This window comes from Mercenaria mercenaria, chromosome 12, assembly GCF_021730395.1.
Source record: "Mercenaria mercenaria strain notata chromosome 12, MADL_Memer_1, whole genome shotgun sequence".
Classification (NCBI taxonomy): domain Eukaryota; kingdom Metazoa; phylum Mollusca; class Bivalvia; order Venerida; family Veneridae; genus Mercenaria; species Mercenaria mercenaria.
The window spans coordinates 49,095,482-49,114,037 of NC_069372.1; the positions used below are offsets into that span (position 1 = coordinate 49,095,482).

An 18,556-nucleotide genomic window follows, 5' to 3' on the forward strand; every position below is an offset into this window, starting at 1 on the left:
AGGTCTTATGGCCAAACACATTTTGTTCCAAGTTTGGTGAAGATCGGATGAGAAATGTTCGACTTAGAGAGTGGGCAAGAGTAAACAGACGGATTTTTTCGGTAATTCAAGGGCCGTAACTCCAAAATGCCTGGACCGATTTAGCTAGTTATCGAACTTGGCTGAGGTCTCATGGTCAAACACATTTTGTTCAAGTTTGGTGAAGATCGGATGAGAAATGTTCGACTTAGAGTGCGGACAAGAGTAAAAAGGTCGATTTTTCGATAATTCAAGGGCCGTAACTCCAAAATGCCTGGACCGGTTTGGCTAGTTATCGAACTTGGCCGAGGTCTCATGGTCAAACACATTTTGTTCAAGTTTGGTGAAGATCGGATGAGAAATGTTTGATTAAGAGTGCGGACATGAGTAAAAAGGCCAATTTTTCGATAATTCAAGGGCCGTAACTCTAAAATGCCTGGACCGATTTGGCTAGTTATTGAACTTGGCCGAGGTCTTATGGTCAAACACATTTTGTTCAAGTTTGGTGAAAATCGGATGAGAAATGTTCGACTTAGAGTGCGGACAAACTTTGTGACAGACAGACACACAGACAGACTGGAGTAAATCAATATGTCTCCCACACCACTGTGTGGTGGGAGACATAATAAAATCATAAATGAAACCTCTATCGTGCAGACAAGAAATTGTTGACGGACAGACGCACGGACGACGGGTGATCACAAAAGCTCACCTTGTCACTATGTGACAGGTGAGCTAAAAAGGCCCCCGTCTGGCTTATAGGTAAAAAAACATTTTGGTTCTTTCAGTAAGCTTTTATCTACTTGTCAAAACTATATTTTTTTCGAATATCGGAATAGTAAATGAGTGGCCCCGTTCGGCTTATAGATAAAACAAATATTTTGGTTCTTTCAGCTAGCTTTTATCTATTTGTCATAAATTTATATTTATTTCAAATAGTTGCGTAATGAATAAATCTTCTAAAATTCATTGTCATCCCTAGTTTAAATAGTAGTAGGCCTACATACAAACTTGCTGACACTGGCAGTTTTATGCATTTTGATATTTGTTTGCTGATTACACAGTTTACACAAATACACTTACAATATGTGCCTTGACTAGTTCCCTGTGTTTGGAGCCTTGACTTTGTACCACTAGTTCTATTATATTGGGATCGTCCTGTTCACAGCTACTCTCATTTAGTGAATCTTCCAAGCTAGATGTGATATGACATTCTGCAGAAAAAAAAACAACCTCTCATAAGTGCAACTTCAGGTCCTGCATTAACCCTTACCCTGCTAAACTGCTAAAATGGACTGGTCCATTTATTATTTGAAGAGGATTTCAATGAAAATTTACTGACTGAAAAGCGAACAGTGCAGACCATGATCAGACTGCACGGATGTGCAGGCTGATCTTGGTCTGCGCTGGTTGCAAAGGCAGAATCACTCGCCACCAGCAGGATGAAAGTTAATCACATTCAAAACATTGATCAGGCCTGTTATTCACATTTATAAAACTGAAAAGCCTCAAGCTTATCATTCAGGTATTAAATATTCATAAAACATGAAAACATTTGTGGATTAATTATGCCTGTTTCTCGTCGATTCAAGCTTTCTCGTGTTTTTCTTGTGTTTTAATAAAATTCATGCTCCTGTAGCATGTTCTTCCATCAGAAACTTGTCATTTACATTTTAAAATGCCTTAGAAAATATTAGTCATGAAACCACTGAAAAAATGAGTAAAATCCTGCTTTAATATTTTGCATCAAACATTGCTTATTTCAAAAGGAAATTACATAGTGGGTAATATTGTGAGCCCAAATTTCAAATTAAAAGCATCCTGAGCATATTTCGACTGTTGTAACGAGTGAGCAAGAAGTCAATCTTGATAGAAATTTGCTTTATGGAAATAGAATATGCAAACATTAACACTTAATGACCTTCCAAACAAGGGCTCGAATCGATGAGAAAGTTTTAAAATGATGTGGAGTTTGACCTCCTTCAGTCTCGTGCAAAAAAATACATACAAAAGATAATAAAATTGTAATTCTTATTGCCCATTGTTAAATGCAAATATTTTTGTAACAAAAAACAAAAATTATTTAATTGAATAGGTTTACAAAAAATATGCACAACCCTAATAGATTTAAGAGGCTTGAATCAAGGAGAAAGCAGCATAAGCTTCCAAACTCCTGCCTATTATTTTGTTCACTGAAAAAATATAGGAGCAAATTATAATTTCTTTAACCCTAAGCCTGCTGGCAGCAAGTGGTTTTGCCTTTGCAACCAGTGCAGACCAAGATCAGCCAGGCTGATCATGGTCTGCACAATTGGCTATTCAGTTAGTAAATTTTCAGTGAATACCTCTTTGAATAAGAAATGGTACTGCCTAAACTGAATGATGGACCAGTCCATTTTAGAAATTCCGCAGTGTAAAGGTTAAAGAAAAACAAAAGAAATGCCCTTGTAGCATATATAACCAATAAAAACACATGAATATTCTATATTTAACCATAAAGATATTGTGCAAGCTTTGAATTCCAGCTGTATCCTCAGTAAAAGCTATCTTGTTTTGTTTGTTTTGGTATAACAATTATAACACAGTGTCTTTTGATCTAAAGCTCCTGACTTGTCTGTATTCTTCTACCATGTCTTAATTATAGCCCGGAAAATAACCATGCAGAGCATTAATAAGATACATACCTATAATGTCTGCAATCTGAAGATCTGCAGTATATGGAGAATCTGTTGGCTTTAATGTTTTATCTTTGTGAACCAACATGACACATTTTTCTTCAACACTCTCCTTCTTTGCTATCTGAGATATTATTATAGACATTGGATCGTCCTGAAATGACAAAATCAGAAATTAATCAAAGTACTCTCAAACCTGTCTGTTAACACCACACATGGGAAATGAACAAGAACTGTTTGAGGACAGCAACACTTAACTACTAGTATTCAACAGCCTTGTCACTAAAGAAAGTTAACTGAATTAATATGTCGAAAAAGAGGCATAATTTTGTAAAGATATAAAGTAGAGCTATGGAACCTGTGCATTACACGTCAGACAATTACAATGAACCAATGTATGAAGTTTCAATCCATTCCCATTAGTGGTTACGGAGATACCAGCTTACATACAAAACTTAGCTAAATCAAGATGCAGAGGTCCTGACACTTGTAAATAAACACTATATGGTTATACAGGAAAAGAGAATAGCTACCTCAATAAGTCGGCTTATAGAAGTGGCCTCTATTTATAGGAAGTCTTTAATACAAGTTAAAATTATTTGTTGTATTGTTAATACACACAGGATATTCAAGTTTTTTTTTGCATGAATATGGCTTTTATTTTCATCAAACTGTATGAAAATAAAATATTTCATAAGCGATGTAGCCACAAGTGAAATTTGTTGAATTTCTGTTTATTGTATACACAAATGATTTTAAAATGTTGTTTGTTTACATCAGAATGAGCTACAACAATAACATTACATTTTCTGTAAAGCCGAAATCTAACCTTTTTAGAAATAAATGGGAAAAGTTACCTTTACAACATCTGCGAAGATATTAAATATGTAAGTGTAGTAGTACGAGTTGTGTACAATTCGCAGTTCCCTTTAATTTCAACATATTGTTGCCGTTTGGTTTTCAAAAATACAAAAGTAGTTCCAGAAAACCAGTGAAAATATAGAAAATATATTTCAATGCAGTGAGAAATAAATACAATGAAAATTTGAATTATTTTTCATCAATATTTCACTAGAAAGTATATAACAAGCAAATTCGATGAACTGGTATCACCATCTGAAAGGGTCTGTGGTGAGGAACGGCAAAAAAATAGATCCAGCAAAAAGTTAAGAATGTTACAAAGAAGCAAATAATTTCATTAGTCAAAATCAAATTAACAGAAAATTGAAAAATTAAACGAGACTTACCTTGGTTAAGTCGATGTTTGATGGAAATTCTATGAGTCAAATGAACACTTGAGGGATTAAATGAGATTGTACTGCGCATGCGTCGAATCAGTCTTTAAAGTAACCATTTTGGCATTATTGAAAATGGTTGAAATCTTCGATTTCAATTTCAGTCAAAATGAACACATTATTCCACCTCATACATGGGATGGGAGTGGAGGGCATTTAATCCCTCAAGTGTTCATTTGACTCATAGAATTTCCATCAAACATCGACTTAACCAAGGTAAGTCTCGTTTAATTTTTCAATTCTATTTCGTCAAAAACACATTCGGTCTTAAATGAGAAGTTTAAAGCTCAATAATGTCAAAATAATCCAAACCTTATTTCAGGACTCCTTCTTCAAAGGAAATGCCTGGTGCTACTTCCCTGTCATAGAATCTTGAAAATGTTTTACAATTTGACCATCCAGCTTTCTGTAGGATAGCTTGTACAGGAACTGCGTTAAATTTAGCCTTTGACGAAGATGCTCCTCGAACACTATGAGGTGTAAAAACATCTGTGTTAACGCCTGACCTAAACATGACTGTCTTTATCCATCTTGACACAGTATCACGGGTAACTGGTGCATATGGTTTTATATAGCTTATCAATAATTTCTTATGTTGATCTCGTATTACTTTAGTTCTCTTTAAATATTCTTTTAGCACTGTATATACACAAAGCCTCCTGTCTGGAGGGTAAGCTTTCAGAACAAACACAGAAAAATCAGCTCCTGGCCGGCTCTGTTTTAGCAAAGAATCAAATTTAAATACAAACTGTGAACTTGACTTGTTCATATTATTTATAGACAATAAATGCACTGTCTGTGCTCTTGCTGCATTCGTGATAGCTATAAGCATGACAAGTTTCAATGTTAGTTCTTTTAATGACAAGTGTTTCACTGGACTTAATTTCCGCAGATAGTTCAACACAAGGTTAACATCCCAAGTATTAACATATTTTGGTTTTGTTGGTCTTAAATTAAATATTCCTTTCATAAATCTAGTAACATCAGGATGTGAACCAACACGATAACCATCTACTACCAATCCAAAAGCTGATAAGGCTCCTCTTGCAGTGTTTATTGCGCTATAACCCAAACCATTTGTAAACAAATTGGTTAAAAATTCAATAACATTCACTATAGTAATTGAAATTTCACTAATTTTTTCTCCACGACAATACTGTAACCATCTTGATATATACGTTTGATATTGTCTTTTAGTTCCTGATTTCCAAGAACACATGAAGATTCTGGCTGCTTCCTTAGAAAAGCCTCGCTGTCTGAAGATCTTCCTGACACAAGACATGCAATTAGAATCATTTTCCTCAACAGAGGATGAGCCTTGTTTCCTTGCGGGAGTGCCAATAGATCCCTTTGTGACGGTAGAATCAAAGGTTTCTGTACTAACAATTTCATCAGTGGTGTGAACCACGGCTGGGTTGGCCACAGTGGAACAATTACTATGCAACTTGCCATGTCTATAGTTATCTTCTGAATACAGCGTCCCAGCAAACTGAAAGGGGGAAAAATATAACAGCATGAAAATTTTCCCCAATCCAAAGTAAATGCATCAATATACTTAGCCTGTGGATCAGGCTTCCAAGAACAAAAAACTTGTACTTTTGCATTAAGACGAGATGCAAACAAATCAATATTTGGAACCCTGGTTTTCTCACAAATATTCCTGAACACATCAGTATTAAGTTCCCATTCTAACTGGTCATTAAACCTGCGTGAAAATACATCAGCTTCATTTTCTGTACCTGCTATATGAACACATGAGAGCCAGACTTTGTGTTGAATGCACCAATACCATATTTGCTTACTAAGTGAATTGCATTCGGTGGACTTACTTCCACCCATGTTATTTATGTAGCACACTGCTGTCGAACTGTCCGACAAAATTTTTATATGTTTCCCAAGAATTTTGTCTGCTACAGCTTTAATGGTATAATAGATAGCCAAAAGTTCTAACACATTTATATGTTTTTGTGACTCATTTTTTGTCCATCTACCACCACTTTTACAAGCATTCAACACAAAGCCCCAACCCTGAAGGCTCGCGTCTGTCTGTATTGTCAATTCTGGATTTCCATGACTAATATGCCTAACCTGATTTCTTATGTTAACATACCACCAACGAAGTTCTACCCTCATGCTGGTAGTAACTACCATTTCTGCATCAAAATCAGCCTTATTTTTCTTCAGTGCCCTAGTTTTGGCATTTTCTAAATTTCTGTAATGCAGTTTGCCATACTCTACCGCAGAAAAAGTTGACACTAGAATACCAATGACCTTGGCTACATAACGAATGGTAACTGTCTTTGCACTGTATAATTTCCTGCATTCTGTTTCTACTACGAGCATTTTTTCCTCTGTTAAATAAACTAACATATGCTCGGAATCAATGATATTTCCCAAGAAAACAATTTTCTTAGTTGGTTCAAAGACAGATTTTTCCATGTTTAACATAAAACCTATATTGCAAAACCAATTTCTAGTAACACTGACATTTTCAGTGCATTCATTCTTTGTTTTTCCACAAAGAAGACTGTCATCAATAAATCCAGAATTGATATATCCTAAGCTTCGTAGCTTGGAATAGACAGGTTTTAACAGCTTTGTAAAAAGCCTAGGACACGGTGCCAGACCATTTGGGAACACAGTGTAAGCATAAATCTGAGATTTGAAAAGGAACCTGAAATATTTTTGTTGCTCTGCAGCTAGAGGTACTGTATAATATGCATGAAGCAAATCTAATGATGCCATATACATATCCTTTGTTATTAACGTTAATGCTTTTTCAAACGTATCCATTTTAAAATGATAATAAGGGATAAATGTGTTTAATTTTTTCAGATTTAATATCATTCTATAATCACCATTTTTCTTTTTCCTCAAAAATATTGGAGATAAGAACTGCCCTTCTTCATACTGAACATTTTTAATAACTCCAAGATCTAGTAATTTATTTATTTCTTTCTGAATAATACAAGATTCTGTTTTGTTAAAGCAATATTGAGGGCACTGTTCTTGTTTATACCAGTAAAACTCTGGTTTAAACTCAATATGACAATGTTCAATCATGTCTAGAATTATTTCATCACTAGTCAATTTTCTCCATTCATTTATATAGTACCTCAACCTGCCTGCTCTAAAAACATCAAGTCTTACCTCATCTACATTCGAACTTTCCCTGTTCCTCTCCGACGAGGGTAGTTTTTTGTATCAGCCTGTGCGTGGAACAAACCTCGTCCCCGACTGAAATTCCTTGTCGGAAATCTGCCTCTATAAGATCCCCTGAAACTAGGACGACCTCTAAATCCTCCTCGGATTTTATTACTTATTTTTGCACAGTCCTCAATCTCTTTCGTTGTTTTTGAAATATCATCCCCAAAAAGTTCCTTTGTGAAAGGCAGTGAATGATTACACAAATGTGAATACTCTGATTTTATTTCTGGCTTCATCAAGTCCCTACGGAACATATTTATCTGTTTGTTTGAGTGTCCCAACAAAGCTAACACATCATTGCAATTTTCGATTAACTCGCCATATTTTTCATGTTCTTGTTCCAAAACAGCCATCTTATTTACTGCCTTTGCCAAGATCGTACCTGCTTTAACCACGGAAGTTTCTATGTTTTGCAATTTTTTATCATTGGTACGAGCGTTTTGGGAGATTCCATCCCAAATGCATGGATTTGTTTTAACAACAACCAAAGACTCACAATTTTCCGGTCTACAGTTTATCTCATCTTTCACCAGTTCTGAATACCTTTCCTCCTCAATACCATTTCTAAACAAGTCATGCACATTTTCGGCCAAAGTATCATCGATACTTTCGTCACAAACCTCTTGTCGTTTGAAACGTTTTGCCATAGACGAAAACCTACTTTCACTTTTACGTTTTGATCCACCTGCAGAAGCTACACTCTGATTTTCATTTTCGTCCTGCCTACACATATCTCCCGAGAAAGGAGGGTAGTCAAAATAGTCTTCATCACCCTCGTAATCGTAACTCCGTTCCAAATCATCTAAACGACTTGTCACTGTCATTAGTTTATTATCCTGTTCCTTAATGGAATTCTGGATTTCTTGTAGAATAGATAACATTCTGTCACCTGTTTCCACGACCGCCGAGGACATCCCCGACGACGGCCTATCATCAATTTTCGCCGACACAGTCACTTTCTTATTTGGAGCACTAGACCCCTTAGAGTTTTTGCTTGACCGTTCTGAACCACGTTCAGAACTTTTATCTTTCGAACTTCCAGTTAATTTGAAATTTAACTCACCGTCGGGAAAATTCTCCGCCATATTGTCGCACCACGTAATTTTACGCACACCTATTTCGACGCCAATTTGTTTTGACCTCGTTCTCGATTAACTTGGGGTTTCCGATGACGTAGTTACTCGGTGTAATCACAGAAAACATCATGGTTAATTTTACCGATAAAAAGGTTGGAAAGTTCAGGAATTTGAAGATATTTATCAACTTACATTTACCCCATACATGATTTTTAATGTTTCTACAAATGCAAATTTTCATCCATTTTAAAAACGTCCCTGTGGAAGCTTAGATTAAAAAAGTTACGGGAAATTTTGTTGTACGTCTGCAGCCGACTTTGGTGCTATCAAGGTCACATCACTGCCACGTGACATATGTAATCGCACTTTTTTATGCACTGTTTTGGAAGGTGTACGCATTATAAATCAATGCGATCATTACTACACACTTCGTTTTTTTTCTCTTTTCAACTGGGCTGCGAACACTGGGTTCATCTAAAGTTTTGTATAAAACAAAATGTGCCAAATTCCTCTGTAAACACTGCAGTCCAGAAAAATGAAAGAAAAAACATCAGACAGTGTGTATTAAAAAAGCAAAGTGATTATTTATGTTCTTAGCCCCTTATGTTGATGAATGTTTAAATGTTTTCCCATTTATTAATATCATTTGGCCTTTAATATTGATTATCTACTTGCATCTGCTTTTATGTCAAGTTTTATTGCAGCATCCATGACAGTTATGGTGTAGCGCATTACTTACAGTGATTGCACAAATATTTAAGCCAATCAATAGCTTCGTAACATGTATCATGTAAAATGCGTCGAAATAGGTGTGTTAGAAAAAGTATGGCCGATCACACTAGTTGTTGTTTACCATTTGATTTCTGGCAGGTAGTTGTTTAGAATAAGATGTTATTGGTATGATTCAATGCATAAAAGGTTAGTGTACGTGCAGCATCTAATAGAATCAAGTATGTTACTGAATGAAAAAGCGCGGCCATGCTGCTTGTTATGTGCGTCGAAACTGGTGAGTCTGGGATATTGAAATTTTCCTAAATGCAACACCACGTGTTACAAACACAATTTTTTCCAATATTCAACGTCTTACAACAGAAAATCGAACCTCGTTCGATAAAATATACTTTACAAATTTTGTATTTCCTCGAAATACTTGATACTTTTAAAAACCTTGTAAACTTCGTTTACAAAAATAAACTACTGAAACGACATGTTGTCATTCCGACAGCATGCAGCACACTGATTCGACGCATGCGCAGTACAATCTCATTTAAGACCGAATGTGTTTTGGGGGGGTTGGGGGTGGGGGAGGGTACAAACAAAACTTTACATGTTGATTATAAATACTGATGGAAAATAAAATAATAACAAGAGGGCCATGATGGCCCTATATCGCTCACCTGTTATCATTGCACTTGAGACAAGAAGGTCCTCAAAAAAAATATCTAAATCCAAAGGACAGGAACAACAAAGGGAAGAAATTTAACCAAAAAGAAGAAAAAAATTCTTACAAGGTATAGATATGTCAAAAAACACCTAAAAATTGGAGGTACCATCCATGTTGTACCACAGAAAAGTGGTCTCGGTTTTTCCCTATGGCCAATAATAAAGAAGTTACTAAAAATAAGCTATTTATAGTAAGGTAAAAGGGAAGTAATTTAAAAAAAAGAATATTGTAAGTGAACAAAAGAAGGATCTGCCAAATAAATATGTTGGCATAAATGAAATTTCAGATCAGTATCTTCATTAGTTACGGAGATATACCCATTTTAATTTGAAATAAAGGGAGGTAATTTGACATAAAATCAGTCCATAGTTATCTACCCTGATTGTCTCAGTCCAACTAATAACAATAATGAAATTTCAAATAATTCCTGTAAGTACTTACTGATATAAATCCATTTTGATTACAATCAGGGGAGGTAATCAGATAATAAAATAACTCTGGAACCTAGAACTGGATCTGATATGTCATGGAATCCAAGATTTATTGTTGCTGAAGATATTTTGGAAGTTTGTATCAAATAAAACCATAAATGAAGTCTCTATATGGCTGCAAAAGCCAAAATAGCCGATTTTGGACCTTTAAGGGGCCATAACCCTTGAACCCAAGATGGAATCTGGCCAGTTCAAGAAAGGAAGCAAGATCTTGTGGTGATACAAGTTGTGTGCAAGTTTGGTTAAAATCAAATCATAAATGAAGCTGCTATTGTACAGACAAGGTCAAAATAGCTAATTTTGGCCCTTTCAGGGGCCATAACTCTGGACCCCATTATGGGATCTGGCCGGTTCAAGAAAAGAATCAAGATCTTATGGTGACACAAGTTTTGTGCAAGTTTGATTAAATTCAAATCATAAATGAAGCTGCTATTGTGCAGACAAGGTCAAAATAGCTAATTCTGGCCCTTTCAGGGGCCATAACTCCGGAACCCATAACGGAATCTCGCCAGTTCAAGAAAGGAACCAAGATCTTATGGTGATACAAGTTGTGTGCAAGTTTGGTTAAAATAAAATCATAAATGAAGCTGCTATTGTGCAGACAAGGTCAAAATAGCTAATTCTGGCCCTTTCAGGGGCCATAACTCTGAAATCCATAACGGGATCTGGCTAGTTCAAGAAAGGAACCAAGATCTTATGGTGACACAAGTTTTGTGCAAGTTTGGTTAAAATAAAATCATAAACGAAGCTGCTATTGTGCAGACAAGGTCAAAATAGCTATTTTTGGCCCTTTCAGGGGCCATAACTCTGGAACCCATAATGGGATCTGGCCAGTTCAAAAAAGGAACCAAGATCTTATGGTGATACAAGTTGTGTGCAAGTTTGGTTAAAATAAAATCAATAATGAAACCACTATCGTGCAGACAAGGAATTGTTGACGCACGCACGGACGGACGGACGCACGGACTGAGGACGGACGACGGACGAAGGGTGATCACAAAAGCTCACCTTGTCACTATGTGACAGGTGAGCTAAAAAAAAAAAAATGGGGGGGTGGGGGGAATGCATGAGCGGGGTGGTGAGCGTGACTGTGGAGGAGTGAGGTGAGAGAATGGTACAACTTTGCGTGTTGATAAATATTCATGGAAGGTTTGAAAAAAAGAAATAAGGAATGAAAAAAAAAAATTGCAGATGGGTGGGGGGTGGGGTCCAAGGCAAGGTGGCGACCAGGTGTGGGTACACAACTTCATAATAAATGTTCAAGGAAAATAATGGAAGCAGTTTAATGAAATTCTTCCAATTGGTTGGTTTGTTATGTACAAATCTGTGGATTTTTAAACAATTAAAGGGCAATAACTGTATGGAAAATTGACCAATAAAAAAAGAAAATGACGGGCATCATCGAAGTATGTTGGTTCATATTTATTTCAAGTTTCATGAAATTCTACAAACTTGTTACTGAGAAATGGCTGCAGACATGTATTTTTCATTAAATCAAGGGCAATACCTCTAAGGGAAATTGACCAATCAAAAATAGACTTGACGGGCATCATTGCAGTATGTTGGCTCATGTTTATTTCAAGTTTGATGAAATTCTACCTGCTAGTTACTGAGAAATGACTGTGGATGAACATTTTTGTGCATTTTTCATTAAATCAAGGGCAATAACTCTAAGGGAAATTAACCAAATTGAATCGAAAAAAAAAACTTGAAGGGCATCATCGCAGTATGTTGGTTCATGTCTATTTCAAGTTTGATGAAATTCTACCTGCTAGTTACTGAGAAATGGCTGCGGACGGACATTTTTCATCAAATCAAGGGCAACAACTCTAAGGGAAATTGAGCAATCCAAATAAAAAACTTGACGGGCATCATCGCAGTATGTTGGTTCATGTTTATTTCAAGTTTCATGAAATTCTACCAGGTAGTTACTGAGAAATAGCTGCAGACGGACGGACTGATGACGCCATTTCAATACCCCACTCCCGATTTCATCGGCGGGGGATAATAAAGTTGAATACATTGAAATCTTTAATATTCATAGTGGACTGATTTTATGAATTTTGTGGTCAAGAAAATGTACAAATAATCCTAATGAACAAATAGAATTCCCATTCATTTTGAATTTTGAAATCCATGAATTATGCCTCAACGAAGTACCTGGTAAAGCCAAAATCATGATATTTTGACAAAAATAAGTAAGTTTACAGTAGAACAATGTAAAGAGATAGCTTTGGCAAATTTTTGTTTTGTTTAGTTTTAAGCCATATGGACTTGCAACAGCAACACCCTGGTGAGAAGAAAAGCTCGCATTACTCTTCGAACTGCTAACCTAAGAAAACTTGACACTAATTTTCTTCAATTATCACTTACTGGTTTTATGGTAAATCTGCATACAGAACCACGATGATCTACCCGCACAGTTACCACGTCGTCGTCATTTATAACACAGACCTCTGGTTCCTGAATTTGTTGTGACGCTTTAAGTTCTTTCTCAGCTGCTGATAAACTTTTTGTATAATTGCTGAAGTAAACCAGAACAGACAATTAAATATACATTTTCAATGACTTGCCAGTCAATAGTCGAAACTACTAGCCAGTAAATAGTCAAAACATCTTGCTGGTCAATAGTAAAAATGACTTGCCAGTCAATAGTCTAAACACCTCACCAGTCAAAAGTCAAAACAACTTGCCGGTTAGTAGTCGAAAGTATCTGCCAGTCAGTAGTATAACACCTTGCTGATCACAAATCAAAACACCTTGCCGGTCAATAGTCAAAACAACTTGCCAGTCAATTGTCAAAACACCTTGCCGGTCATAGATCTGAAGTGTTTGATGAGATTCAATTCCTTTATTAATGAAGGAAATTGCATAAAAATTGGCAGTCTGTTCATTTGAAGGATGTTCTATAAAAGTGTATCATGTTTTTTTTAAATAAATGAACCCATTCTTGAATTATATCACTTTTAATTCATTTGGGAAGGAAACAGATACCCAAAAATAATTTATCTGTCTGTAACTTTTTCTTCTGGCAATTTAGGGAAAATGTGTGATACACTCTTGTAGTTTATGGGCATCCCATACTGCACACAAAATTTTGGCTCATTTTAAATAATGATAAAAGAGCTGAATCTGTTTGAAGATAACTTTAGACTTCTATATATTTTGTTATCTTAAAAGAATCATGATGCATAAAATGTTATTAAAATAGTACCATGGTATAGTTCAATCTTTCAAACAGGTTTCACTTACTCAACAGAAAACAGGTTTCACTTACTAAACAGGTTCCACTTACTCAACAGAAAACAAGTTTCACTAAACAGGTTCCATTTACTCAACAGAAAACAGGTTCCACTTACTAAACAGGTTCCACTTACTCAACAGAAAACAGGTTTCACTTACTTAGCAGAAAACAGGTTTCACTTACTCAACAAAATATAGATTCTAACTACTCAATAGAAAATAGCTTCCACTTACTCAACAGATAACAGGTTTCACTTACTCAGCAGGAAACAGGTTTCACTTACTCAGCAGAAAACAGGTTTCACTTACTCAGCAGAAAACAGGTTTCACTTACTCAACAAAATATAGATTCCAACTACTCAACAGAAAATAACTTCCACTTACTCAACAGATAACAGGTTTCACTTACTCAGCAGGAAACAGGTTTCACTTACTCAGCAGAAAACAGGTTTCACTTACTCAACAAAATATAGATTCCAACTACTCAATAGAAAACAGCTTCCACTTACTCAACAGATAACAGGTTTCACTTACTCAGCAGAAAACAGGTTTCACTTACTCAGCAGAAAACAGGTTTCACTTACTCAACAAAATATAGATTCCAACTACTCAATAGAAAACAGCTTCCACTCACTCAACAGATAACAGGTTTCACTTACTCAGCAGGAAACAGGTTTCACTTACTCAACAGAAAACAGGTTTCACTTACTCAACAAAATATAGATTCCAACTACTCAATAGAAAACAGCTTCCACTTACTCAACAGATAACAGGTTTCACTTACTCAGCAGGAAACAGGTTTCACTTACTCAACAGAAAACAGGTTTCACTTACTCAACAGAAAACAGGTTTTACTTATTTAACAGAAAATATTTTCACTTACTCTACAGCATTCATGAGATTTTTCTTCTGTTTTGTAGCTCTAGTTCTCTTCCTTCCCTGTGCCTGTGGTGGGGGTGGGGGAGGTGGAGAGGGGGATTTGATCGTATTCATATTTACATTCTCCTCTGACGAATTCCTGTACAAAGACAAAAAAGTATACTGTACATGTAGATCACTATAACTCAAAGTGTCTTTTTTTTCTTAATTTCACAAATTAAGTTCAGCTCAATTGAATTGATTTGATATACAGTTAAACTGGCTTAGAAGTCACCTGTATTAAACAACCAGTTGCCTTAAGCAGCCAGTCAACTAACCTCCAGAGCCGACATTTTCTTATAATTTCTACCAGAACATGTATTAAGTCAGACTTTGGTCGGCTGCTTAACATAGGTTTGACTGTACCAAAACTAATAAATTCTTTGCCAGTTTCTTTAACAGTTAGCAAATGATAAAATTCACACTACGTATTTTCATAACAAGAGGGTCATTGACCCTAAAGCGCTCACCTGTGTACAAGGCTTCAAGTGTGTTTGTATAATTTAATGGTACAAGTACAGAGTTAGGTTTATTCTATGTTAGCCTATTATTATTATTATTATACCAGATTTATATAGCGCCCTTTTCATGATCAATTTCACGTTCAAAGGCACTTTACATAGTTACAAGGCGCATAATTCATCCTCTACTAGTACAGACACAGAGCGATCTGACCAGAGGGACAGAGTGAGACAAAGCCCCCACGACAGAGAGATCAGAAATCAGATACAGGCTTGTCCGGCTAACTTAGCCTAGCTCGTTGCGAATAGACAACCTGGTTCTTTAACGTGCCCAGTGTATAGCACTGATACACGCAAGGATTGCCTGGGTTCCTGACCAGTACACCTCTAGTTGGGTGGGAAACACTGAAAAGCGTTTCTGAAAATTCCCAAGTAGCTGCCGGGGATCGAACCCCCGACCTCAGGATTGGAAGGCCAGTGTGCAAACCACTGAGCTATCCGTCCGCCTATATTATATACATGTCAAACACTTTTTTGAACCTAGGGCAATAATTTGAACAACTACTTATGGATTCAGAGAAAAGATTTTCAAAGTTTCTTACATATAAGCCTTTAGTAAGTACATGTCATACACAGGGGGATGGCCATTTTTGACCTTTGGGCAATAATTTGGACAATTATCGTAGAAAGTCAAACCCTTATATCACATACCAAATATCAAAGCTCTAGAAAAAAAGATTTTTAAAGTCTGATAGCTGAAAACCTATTTTTAACCAAAAAGACCCATATGTTCAATGAACCGGAACCATTTGAACAACTTTGAAAAAGGGCTACCGAGAGATCATTTGTGTAAAGTTTCATCAAAATTCATTCAGTGGTTTTGGAGGAGATGTTGTTTAAAGAAATTGTTGATCAAAAGTAACCACACCCTCTGGCAGCCATGCTTTTTGACTAATCAGAAAAATTTGAACACTATTTGTAGAAGGTCATACTATAACAATTTGTGTGAAATTATTTTAAAATCGGGCTAACAGTTTTATACAAGAAGATTTTCTAAGTTTCTACAATATACATATAGGGAAAAGTGACCACGCCCCGTGGCAGCCATGTTTTTTAACGAATCAGAATAATTTTAACAATCTTGGTAGAGGGTCACACAAGGACCATTTGTGTAATATTAATTTAAAATTGTGCTAGCAGTTTCACACAAGAAGATTTTTAAAGTTTCCACTATATACATACAAGGAAAAGTGACCACGCCCACTGGCTGCTATGTTTTTTGACGAATCAAAATAATTTTAATAATCTTGGTAGAGGGTCACACAAGGACCATTTGTGTACAATTATTTTAAAATCGTGCTAGCAGTTTCACACAAGAAGATTTTTAAAGTTTCTGCTATTATACATATAGGAAAAAGTGACCATGCCCCCTGGCGGCCATGTTTTTTGACAAATCGGTATAATTTGAACAAATTTGGTAGAGGGTGACATAAGGACTAGTTGTGTGAAATTATTTCTAAATCCGACCATCGGTTTAGGAGGAGATGTTGTTTGAAGATTTTTCTATTTTTAGCTCTAGCCGTCCCTATGTGCAACCGAGTGGAACCGTTTGAACAACTTTGGAAGAGGACCACCCATGCAACATCCAGGTCAAGTTTCATCAAAATCCATTCAGTGGTTTTGGAGGAGATGTCGTTTTAATATAATTGTTGACGACGAACGACTTGACGCACGCACGCATGGAAGTCGGACACAGCGTGATCACAATACCTCACTATGAGCACTTTGTGCTCAGGCGAGCTTAAAATTTTGTGCTCAGGCGAGCTTAAATAAACAACTGCAACACCAACAAACATAACACTATTTTTGGATTTAAATGGGAATGAACACATTTAAGAAATCTGGTTTACCCGAGATTTGGACAGTTTTCCGTCTTCTCTTCATCATCAGAGATTACAAGTAAAGCATCTGATGACGGTATGGGCGGTAAATCTTTCTTTTTTGAGCATCTCAACAGCAGATCATCTTCTACATCTGTTGAATAAAATTCTAATAATTATGACATATACTAAAGGTTTCTTGTTTCGCCTGGGTATTCGAAGAAAGTTCCAACCTGGAATGGACGGAACAACTTAGTTCCAATGGAGCCCACGGCAGGTGTCATATTTACCTCCCCTGGATCCAGGCAAAGGCAGATACTGATGGAAAATGAGTGTAAACAGTACCAAGGTAAGTCAATTACCCAGCACTGAACACTGAGATATCAGCCCCTACCGGGATTCCAACCCAGATTACCTGCATTGTAGTTCAACCTGCTAACTGCTGTACCAGTGTCTCCCTACATAATACTAATCTTTAATAATTCATATAAACTCCAACCTACTTATAAGGACTAAGAAGTGGTGCTAACCAAATCTTATCTACTATTTTACATTATTTCGTAAGACCTGTTTAAATCAGAATATTAATATGTAGCAGGTGAGTTTAAATTACTTTGAACACTCCAAATTATTTATATGCAGCATGGTTTTAATTTATCTGAAATGAAATTATTCCTAACTGGTGTTTTATCAAAATACACATCCGCTGTATATCATTTCAATACTCTAATTTATGTTTGTTTGTTTGTTTTGGGTTTAACGCCGTTTTTCAACAGTATTTCAATCATATAACGGCGAGCAGTTAACCTAACCAGTGTTCCTGGATTCTGTACCAGTACAAACCTGTTCTCCGCAAGTAACTGCCAACTTCCCCACATGAATCAGAGGTGGAGGACTAATGATTTCAGACACAATGTCGTTTATCAAATAGTCACGGAGAACATACGCCCCGCCCGAGGATCGAACTCGCGACCCCGCGATCCGTAGACCAACGCTCTTACCTACTGAGCTAAGCGGGCGGGCTATACTCTAATTTAAGTTTGAATCAAATCCTCTCTGTAATAACAGAGGGGTACTGAAAAAGCATCAAAATTAACCTTAAATTCTAAGTAAAAGGGGGGCATACTTCATGAAAAACTGGTGCCAGAGTTATGGACCTTGTGTCATATGATGTGAGTGATAAGGTGGAACAACTATTTTAAGTTTGAATCAAATCCATTTAGTTATAACTGAGATAAAGTGAAACTGCACCAAAACTTCAACCTGATATTCTAAAGGGGGATAATCCATAAAATACTGGTGCATGTGTTATGGTTCTTATATCATATGATGTGAGTGATGATGTGGAACAACTTTTTTAAGTTTGAATCAAATCCTCTCTGTAATAACAGATATAGTGAAAATTGCTGCTAGAGTTATGGACCTTGTGTTATATGATGTTGGTGATGATATGGAACAACTATTTTATTTTTGAATCAAATCCATTTAGTAATAACTGAAATAGAGTGAAATGTATCAAAACTTTTAACCTGATATTTTAAGTAAAAGGGGGATAATTAATAAAATATTGGCATGAGAGTTACGGCCCTTGTGCCATATGTGATAATGAGGCATATTTATTTTAAGTTTGAAACAAATCCATCAAGTAATTACAGAGATAAAGAGAAAGTGCATCAAAACTTTAACAAAGGTGTGGACGTGGAAGGACGTCGACGCCGGGTCGAGCAGGACAGCTCTCCATTCATATAGTCAAGATAAAAATTCTTCAATGCAAGTAAAAGTATATGTAATAGAGCAGGAACAAATTTTTACATGACCTTGAACTGACAAGTTGGCACATTGTCTCAT

The 18,556-nt window shown here is 36.2% G+C and overlaps 1 protein-coding gene across 1 annotated transcript in view; it reads right to left on the reverse strand.

Moving 5' to 3' along the window:
- The window catches only part of LOC128547563 (NFATC2-interacting protein-like), a 69,007-nt gene that overhangs the window by 11,303 nt on the left and 39,148 nt on the right, over nucleotides 1-18,556 (reverse strand). Inside the window, exons 3-7 of the mRNA XM_053520565.1 lie at nucleotides 16,739-16,862; nucleotides 14,333-14,467; nucleotides 12,580-12,730; nucleotides 2,703-2,847; nucleotides 1,102-1,232 (exon numbers count right to left, since the gene is read on the reverse strand). Of these exons, the coding sequence (XP_053376540.1) occupies nucleotides 1,102-1,232; nucleotides 2,703-2,847; nucleotides 12,580-12,730; nucleotides 14,333-14,467; nucleotides 16,739-16,862 (686 nt within the window). The remainder of the gene's footprint in view (nucleotides 1-1,101; nucleotides 1,233-2,702; nucleotides 2,848-12,579; nucleotides 12,731-14,332; nucleotides 14,468-16,738; nucleotides 16,863-18,556) is intronic.